This window comes from Chinchilla lanigera, unplaced genomic scaffold (genome assembly GCF_000276665.1).
Source record: "Chinchilla lanigera isolate Chin_1 unplaced genomic scaffold, ChiLan1.0 scaffold00137, whole genome shotgun sequence".
NCBI classification, from domain to species: Eukaryota; Metazoa; Chordata; class Mammalia; order Rodentia; family Chinchillidae; genus Chinchilla; species Chinchilla lanigera.
In genome coordinates this window covers 1,834,065-1,843,883 of record NW_004955538.1, presented here as the reverse complement: position 1 = coordinate 1,843,883, position 9,819 = coordinate 1,834,065, and the positions used below count along the sequence as shown (strand labels likewise).

Below are 9,819 nucleotides of genomic sequence, written 5' to 3'. Positions count from 1 at the left end.
AAAAAAAAAAAAAAGCAAGCAAGCAAGAAAAAAGAAATATATATATAAAACAAATAAAATTTTATTTCAATTGTTCATATATATGCATTCTTTTCAGGGTTGCTATTCTGAATTGAACCCACGGCTTCACACATGCTAGACAACACTCTACCATGAGCTACAGCCCCAGCTCTACCTTATAATTTTACGTGCTCATCATATATGTGTTGCTAGGCATGTTGTTTTGCTACATGTGATTATAGGTAAGAATGTTTACTATAGCTTTATTAAAAAGTTTTAAGAAATACTGCAAGACTCAAATATTCATCAACAGGTAGAAGGATTTTTTAAAGACTGAATTATGGCACTCTTATGACTTGTGTCTAATGTCCCTGTAAAACCTCACACATTCATAGGTGGGGCTTTTCAGAGGTGGCTGGAACTAGGGTGCGTGGTGCTGAGATCTAGGGTGTGTGATAACTAAATCAGTCCACTGATTGGTTTGGCATAGCTCTGGGTAGGAATAAGGGTGTCCCACACTGGGTGTGAGTGCTACTCATCCTGGACAGAGCATAAGGGGCTGATGGAGGGCTGCTGTCATTGCTTGTTGCTTGCTGTTTCTTCTCTACTTCACTGCTTCACTGCCTTCTCCCACCATGGCCTGTTTCTCATCGTGCCGCCCTGCCTTGGAGCCAGCCAACTATGGACTGAAACCTACAAACTGTGAGCCAATTAAACCTCTCCTCCTTTAACTTTGGGTGTCAGGTATTTTGCCTCAGCAATGAGAAAAATAACTAAGACAGGGACCAACCACAGTTGTTTGTTAGAGTAAAAAAGCAGGTAACTGTGTATGTTCTGAATAACAAAATCCTAGACATACTTTTAGGGATAAACTGATGAAGAGCTCACAGAACAAAACACATGCATTATTAATAATGGGTATAGGGATATAGCTCAGCGGCACTGCACCTGCTTGGCAAGTATGAGGCAGAGTTCGATTCCCAGTACCAAGAAAAAAGAAAGTGTATGAGAGGGCTTTTGCTATCCACATTATACATATTATTTGAATTTTGTACAACAGCATTTATTTTTATAAGCAGAAAATAAATTTTAACTTTTTTTTGTAATAACCCTACATAATCCTAAGAGGCAGAATCTCAACAGCCACTGTGAGAAGAAACAAACCAAGAAGACAAAGCTGGGGGTCTACAGACAGAATTTCCATGGGGGCAGGGAAGCTGGGCGTGGTGGTGCACGTCTGTAATCCCAGCACTTAGGAGGCTGAGGCAGGAGGATCATCGTGAGTTCGAGACCAGCCTGGGCTACAAAGTGAGCTCAAGGCCAGCCTGAACTGCATAACAAGACCCTGTTATGCATAACAAGACAAAAAAAAATTTTTTTTTTTCGGAGAGCTGCTAAAATCTATACATGTCCTAGTCTATTTCTACCTAAAATCCAAATCAGTGACAAAACCAAGACTTTCACGCCCCTTCAAAATAAAGAAGAAAGTCAAGAAGAAAAGACTTCCTTTTGCCTATTTACTGTGGGAGAGGGTTGAGGGAATGATGACAGATGGCAAAGAAATTCTGTAGACTTGTCGTACTCACAGTGTAATGACGTGATAAAGCCTAACTGGTAACACCATTAGCCAAAGACCATGACTCCCAAACCTTGGCACGTGGGCAGCCACAGAGATCTATTCCACACCAAGGGGTCCCATTACTTAAGCACATTCCTCCCAACCCATCACTCTGTTCTTAGAAATACAAAGTAAGAAAATCCTACAATCAAACAAGAACAGGACAAAGCTCTATGACTCAGTTTTTCATTGCAGCCTTCCTTTACAATAGCAACAAATTGGAAACAACCTAAATTTTCAGCAGAGGAATGGTTAAATATGCTAACTCACCCATACGAATATTGTACAGTTACTTAAAATGTTTACAGGGCATTTTAATGCAGAAAATGCTGGGCAAGTGTTCAGGACAACACTGCCATCATCTCATGTATATAAATATACATGGGAAAAAATGATTGTCCAAACATTACAAACATTACATTTGTAATGTCCAAACATTACAAAATGCTTAACAGTATCTTGGAGTAACAGAAAAAGAGGCCAACTTTTTCTTCTTTTTTTTTTAATGCCTTTTAAACTTTTTTTTTTTTTTTTTTTTATGAGGGATCAAACTCAGGACCTTGTGCTGAGCTATTTCTCTGGTATCTTTTAAATTTTAAACAGTACATAAATGTCACTTTTTTTTTTTGGTCTTTTTGAGTCAGGGCCTTGCTATGTAGTTCAGGCTGGCCTTGAACTCACTTCGTAGCCCATCCAGGCTGGTCTCAAACTTGCAACAATCCTCCCGCCTCAGCTTCCCGAGTACTGGGATTACAGGCATGTACCACCGCACCGGCTAAATGTTACTTTTGGATTAGTTTTCAAAGTTTTAATTAATACTAGGCAGGGCTTACAATAAAACTGCAAATTTATTTTATACAAAAACCAGTGCTTAAAAATATTAACTATTTCTATATTGTTCTTTTCTTCTAGCTCTAAGAAAAATAAAATATTAAAGTTAAAACCTGACTCTAAAGACTCCAGTAGGGCTGGACGTGGTGGTGCATGCTCGTAACCCCAGAACTCAGGAGGTTGAGGCAGGAGGATCACGGCGAGTTTGAGATCAGCCTGGGCTACATAAGTGAGCTCAAGGCCAGCCTGCACTACATAGTGAGGCCCTGTCTCAAAATAAAACAGAACACCTCACAAAGACTCCAATAAGTGATACAGACAAGAGAGACAAATGCAATTTTGCCCTATCCATGGCATCCTGCCATTGTGGTAATGCAGAGGACCCAGCCTCTCTGAGAGGTAGCTTTAGGTGTCAGCGCACCACTGCAGGCTCCCCACGTGCAGTCCATGTGAGTGCCAACGTGTCCCAGACCTGGGGAAAGCCATCTGTACAGTGGGGACAGAAACATCCCGTTACCATGGAGACCAAGGCTGCAGGCCCATGGAGAACATGCTGTGCTCGGCACCCTACTCAGCGAATGCTCCCCCCGTACCCAGTTCTGGGTACCACAACTGGAAATTGGCATTGTGACCAAATGGAATCTATCCAGGAGGGCACAGAGATGCAGAGAACCCCAATTCAGCTCCCTGAGAGACATGGGAAGCAACAAGGGGATAGGACGACAGAGCAACTAAGAAACACAGGCAGAAGTAGACATTTAGCAGAGCCCCAGAAAACAATGGTTTACAAACTTGGGGAGGCAGATTTTCAGCTCTCTGCAAGAAAGGGAGAACCTGTTCAAAAATGGCATAGACTGCTTTTGTAAGTCCACACAAGTGCTCCAAGAGGAGAGGTGGAAAGCCACCAGGAAATACTCAGGTCTTCGTAGGCACAACAAAGGCATCAGGAATAGCAATGCTCCTCTTCTGCTATCTGGTCTTTAGTATGATACTGGGGATTAATCCCAGCACCTTTAAAATAAACCACATTCTGGAACTTTTTATTTTTTTATCTATTTTATTCTATTTTTGTTTCTTTTGAGATGAGGTCTTGCTACATGGTTCAGCCTGGTCTTGAGCTTACTATGTAGCCCAGGCTGGCCTCAAATTTGAAGTGCTCCTCCTGCCTCAACCTCCCCAGGGGTGGGATGACCGACATGCCCCACCACACCCAACAACCCCTTTTTATTTTGTGAGACAGTGTCTCGCTATATCACTAAGTTGCCCAGACTGGGCTCGCCCTTGGGACCCTCCTGCCGTAGCTTCCCGAAGTGCTGGGATACAGGGTATGTATGCTGTTCTTATAAACCCATAAAACAGCAGAATGATAGTGGTGAGATCAAGATATTTTAAAAAATCACATCATACAAAAAAGAGTATTTTATTATTGCTAAGTTTAGCGTTACTAAGAGTAGTTGAATTTCTCACGCTCTGTGGAAGGTACTATACAAAAATAGAAGGGATTCCCCCAGGTTAAAATGAAATATGCTTTCCAGCCATCATACCTCAGTGAAAGGAGTCACTGGTGAGGAGGTAATATGCTATTTTTGACAACCCTTAGGCTGTAACTACTTAATAGGTCCTTCTTGCATATCTCTGTCTTCCTGAGAAACCACTTTGAAGATACCACCACGTATTACAGCAGCCATTGATATTTTCCTACTAATCTATCCATAACTGTGTAAAGTTTGTAATGTTCCTATCCTATTTCATAAATGGATGTCTGTTTATTATGTGTTTCCTACAACAACCATTGAGAATAGTTAATGATTTTTCAATAGGTCACTCATGTATAGCTCTATTTATTTTCTTTAGAAGCCACTTTGAAGATACCAAAGTATAGTACAACAACTCTTGATAATCTCCTACCTCTTTTGTCTGTAACTCACTATTATTTGTCTATTTGTTTTCCTGAGAAACTATTTTGTAGATAATAATATGTAAAACGATAACCATTGATAATTTCCTACCATTTTGTCCGTAATTTGCTAAGTCCCCATTATTATGTTATCCTTCTTTTATTCTTTAAAATAAAAAAAAAATGAAATATGCTTCTTTATGTATGAGCTCTCACCAACTTAAATATGCTAACGTAGATGCTAAATATTCAACAGGAAGATACACACTACATGTCATCGCTCATGCTGTATCCCACTAGAAACTGTTAACATTTATTTTTTATTTACTTACTTACTTTACTTACTTTTTTTTTCAGGTTTTCAAAGATCTTTAATGATACAGAAGTTCATATACAAATGGAAAGTGTTGGATAGAATTATTTACTTATTGATTGATTGATTGACTGGTACTTGGAATCAAACTCAGGACCTTGTGCCTGCCAGACAGATGCTTGTGTCACTGAGCTATATCCCTGGCCTTTTTTTTTTTTTGTCTTTTTGAAACACGGTTTCACTATGTAGTTCAGGCTGGCCTTGAGCTCACTTTGTAGCCCAGGCTGACCTTGAACTCACAGCAATCCTCCTGCCTCAGCCTTCCAAGTGCTGGAATTATAGGCTTTACAGGCAAGTGCTGGGATTACAGGTGTGCACCACTATGCCTGGCAACACCTATTCTAATAGGCAAAATATAATCTGGCAAATGCTGATTAAGGCTTAAGAGCCTGTTTCTAATGACAACGTACCAGACCCCTTTTGAACTTTACTGATCCACTTCTAAATACTACGACCTTCAGAACAATGATTCTTAGCCTGCATATTTGTCAAAGATCTCTTTAAGAATCCAAGGTCTTTCCCCACCCCCCAAAAAATGCATCAAACCTAAAACCTTGCATGTGATTTCAGAGTTAATAAACCCTGTAAATTCCATCCACAGGCCTCCACTGAAAAACTGGCAAAGGGAGGCTCTATCTTCTGTAAAAGACCTACCCTGAAAAAAAAATGCCAAAAGTAGTTCAGGTTACAGCCTTTGCCTAATAAAAACCTCAGATACTGTCAAACACCCAATTTAAACGCTGTGCTTCCAGCCAGGCTCAAGTCTCACATAATAAAGCCCATTCCCAAGAACATATTTACCCTTGATAATCCTTCAAATTACAATTTGTTCAACTCTTCTTTTTTCTCAATCTGTAAACTCCCAGTTAGAGGAGCTACACACTGCACTGCAGCTGTCCCTCCACTTGGACTCATTCTCCTAGACTTCGGTGCAAGGTGGTACACAGCATTTGAGAGACACAGGAAGTTATGAAAGCACAGACAGGAATCTCTCAAGTGACAGGCCACTGCTATGAAGCACACAACTTCAAACTTTAGATTACTGTGAATGACAATTTGAGAGAATGTGGCCTACATGGGGACTCTGGCTACGCTGCAGAGCAAAGTGGGAACAAAGTACTCCAGGACTTACGTTTTGCCTCCGACAGGTTCTGATTGGGCGACCAGACCAACATGCCGAGATTGTCTCGTTCCTGACTGCGCCTTGCCAGTTTGGCTTGGGAGAGAGAAAAGAGAGTTCTCATTACAATTTAGCAGATATAACAGGCAAAAGCAACAGCAAGACTCTGGTCCTGTAAGCCTCAGCGTACAGAGACTTCACCCCTCACGGGAGTTACCCCAGGAAACTAACACCCTGGGGAGCTGGGTGGGGTGGCTGGGGCACTGCGGCAGGTCCACCTCCAGGACTCCTATCTGCCTGTCATTTACAGAACACACAGGTATGTGCGAGGCTGCTGTGACCGTCACTCCCAGCTGCTGGGTGAGGGCCTATGGGGCCCAGCGGGCTCTCAGGAGGCACAGCCAGTACCCCAAGGATAATACCCTCCATAGTCTCTACCAGGTTAATGTCTTGGCGACTTGACAACAGTGATCCAAGAATTCTTTCAACAGCCTTATTAAAGAATGACCATTAAAAAAATTTAACCAGGAAAAGAAACTTCTTTTTTTTTTTTTGGTTTTTTTTTTTCTTCCAGTACCAGGAATTGAACTCATGACTTTGCGCTTGCCAGGCAGGCGCTTTGCCACTGAGCTAAATCCCCAGCTCCCAGGAAAAGAAACTTCTAAAATGTATTGTTAAATTCTTAACAATAGGTCAACAGGTTGTGCCAAGTGTTAACACGTACAACGGGATCTACGGCAAGCACCATGTATTACAACAGAAACATTTGGAACGGAATTTGGGGGGCGCACACTCACTATATTGCCCTTGCTGACCTCATGCCTGTGAGCCTCCAGCCTCAGCTTCCCCAGTAGCTGGGAATTCCAGGTATGCACTACTGCACCTGATTAAAGCAGCATCTTTGGATGGCAACAAAAAGGCTCAAGAGTTTCACCAACTGCACCTTCTACTGGTCAGGCGCAACCTACTTTTCCTCAAGGCACTTGTGGCCCTTTTTATTCCTTCTTTAAATAAACTCCTCTGAAAATGTGATGAAAGGTATGGACACCACTCAACAGGAAAGAGACAAATATAAAAACATAGCCCTTCCCACATTTTAAACAATTTTAGGAAATTCATAAACTAGAAAGTTGAATTTATATGTTAAATGGGAATAAGGTGTAAAGGATGAGAAGGCAGGAATATGACCCCCAAAATGGGGAGGTGCCTTTGAGTATATCTTTATATAGTTCAGACTTTTATAAAAGCAATAATAACTTTATCTAAAAATAAAGTCTACAGATGCAGTCTACTCCCCAAAGCCTTTTAAGGCATTAACCCCACTAAGGTCCCACCCCTTCTTCACCCCTGAAGATCCCACCTCCTCATATTATAGATGGCTAAGTTAGGCAGAAATATTCTATGCAGTCAGACAGGGCTAGACCCTGGATGGAGTCAGTGCAGAAGATGAGAACACATCAGAGCTTGGCTAGAAGTGCATCTGTCGAAGGCCAGGCCTTGAGATAAAGATGGAATGACCAAGCTACATGCCTCCCTAAGGAATAAGCAGTAACTTGGGATTATACAATAATTGGTATCACCTGATCCAATAAAGTCCAGACAGACATCAGTCACCCATGTGGGTGACCAGGACCTCCTGACCCATCCCTTCCTAAAAATGTCTTCATGTACCCTTGCTATATGACCTGCCTCCCCATTGGATCAATATTACCTAAGTGGCTATACTCGTGATCTCATTGGTTGGTCACAGTTTTGATCCATGTTGTCCCCACTTTATGATTTTGTGCCTGCCTTGTGATTTTGCTCTATAAAAAATTCTTAGATAAGTGGGGTCCATGGCAACCCACTTTTGGGTCCCCTCCTGTCTCTCAGGAGCTATCTCTCAATAAATTTTTCCTACTCTTAACCTTCACTGTTCCTTAGAGTTCATTCTTTGCTTTCAGGGAAGACAAACTCAGCATATCTGACATCTAGCAGGTTGGGAGTTACATTTTTCTCCCTGTAACACTAATGCTTGGTCAATAAAATGTCACACGAATCCCAGCAGGGACAAATACATCATCAAAAAAAAAAAAAAAAAAAAATTCAGTAAATAAACACAAGAAAAGGCATTAAAACCATTAGTCATTAAAGAAAGGCAATCTGAAGCTGCCTGAGACCCCATAATTTATCTACAAGAGTATAAAAGTTGAAGACATTGACAATACTGAAGTCTGGGGGAAATGGAACTCTGGACTGCTGGTGGGAGTATAAAATTATCACTACCATCATTTTGGGGGAAGAGTCGCAGTTTCCTAAAATTTGGCATATCCAGGCAACAGAGTGTAACTTTGCAATATAAAAGGAAAATGAACTAAACACACAACTACAAGACTAAATCTCAGAACAGTTATACTGAGTAAGGGTTATAGATGTGAAAAGGGTGAGACTTTCGGAAAGAATTCTACAGCACTGCATAGGGACCCACGGTAACTGGATCCACGCTCTGCAACAGCAACAGGACCGCAGCGCGTGGACACAGGTATGCACACCTTCATTTCCCACCTCTGCCCACTGCAAAGGCCTCAAAGAATACACACAATCGAGCAACTACCAGCATAGCTCCCAGACAGGGTTGCTAACCACCATTCTCCAATAAAACAAGACTCCTTAAAGAAATGGTTTTGTATCAACTATTGCAACTGTCCTACTAACTTGTTTTAAAACTTGGTTTCATTGTTTATCTTTTTTCTCTTAAAAAAAAAAGGACAGAGAAAAAAAGAAATGGTTTATTCAGGCTTGTGGCAGCAATATTACAAAATGAGCCTTGACTATTTTGTTATGCCAGAAAGAAAGGAAATGTCCAAAGAGCAACAGAATCTACCTCCGACAGGTCCAATCCAGAGGATGTGAGCAAAAAAGTAAATGATAGTAACAAAGTAGCAATTATATCTATACTGATATAAATATACAAAAGGACAGATAGAAAAAAAAATAAAACCTCCTGTTCTAGGAAAAAAAAAAAAAAGACAGATAGATAAATGGAGGTGAGGAAGAAGCCAAAGGACAGGAATAACAGAACAATTCGGGAAGACTCACACTGGGCCACGTTAAGGTACAGTTAGGTGCAGTATCAGCACAAAAATAGACACAGGTCAAAGAGACAAAAGACACTTCAGAAACAGACCCACGTAAATATGGCCAGCTGATGTGTAACAAAGGTCAAAGAAGCCAAGCGTGGTGGTGCACCCTGTAATCCCAGCACTTGGGAGGCTGAGGCAGGAGGATCACTGCAAGTTCAAGGCCAGCCTGGGCTATGTAGTGAGTTCAACGCTAAACTGAGCTACACAGGGAGATCCTGTCTGAAAAAATTAAGACAACAACAACAACAAAAACAAAGGTCAAAGGTGCTGCAACAATTCAGGAGAGGAAGAGTAACAAATGGTATCTGAATAACTGACTTCCATATGCAAAGAAGAGGGAACCTCAATCTGTCTCACAACTTGAAATTTTAATTAAAAGTGCATCTTGTACATAAAGTTAAAACTTTTAGAAAAACACACAGGAGAAAGTCTTTGTGAACTGGTTTAGGAAAAGAGTTCTTCGATATGTCCCTAAGAACATACTCCATAGAAAGTGGTAAGCTATACTCAATCAAAATTTAGTAACTCTTGCTCTACAACACACAATGGAGATACACTTCAACTGTGAGAAACATTTGCATATCATTCGTTCAACAGAGGACTTGCATCTAGCATCCAGAATAAAGAACTTTCAAACTCAACAATAAAGTAATCCAATTTGTAAAAAAACAAGCCAAAGATTTGAACAGCTGCTTCACCAAAATAGGGATGCAGGTGGGATATCACATGAAAAGCTGCTTAATACCACTGCCCATTAGACACAATGAAAAACCATGATGCACCTATCCCAGTGTCCAAGATACACAGGCAACGTACTTACTAGGATATCTAAAACAAACAGCAAGAATGAATAGCACT

General features: G+C 41.0%; 1 protein-coding gene across 2 annotated transcripts in view; it reads right to left on the bottom strand.

Annotated features, from left to right (window-relative positions):
- The window catches only part of Rcor1 (REST corepressor 1), a gene marked incomplete at its 5' end in the record, with an annotated part of 105,641 nt that overhangs the window by 36,667 nt on the left and 59,155 nt on the right, over positions 1-9,819 (bottom strand). For both annotated transcript variants that reach the window (XM_005410756.2, XM_013507882.1), the window contains 1 exon segment: positions 5,852-5,935. In XM_005410756.2, coding sequence (XP_005410813.2) covers positions 5,852-5,935 — 84 coding nt within the window.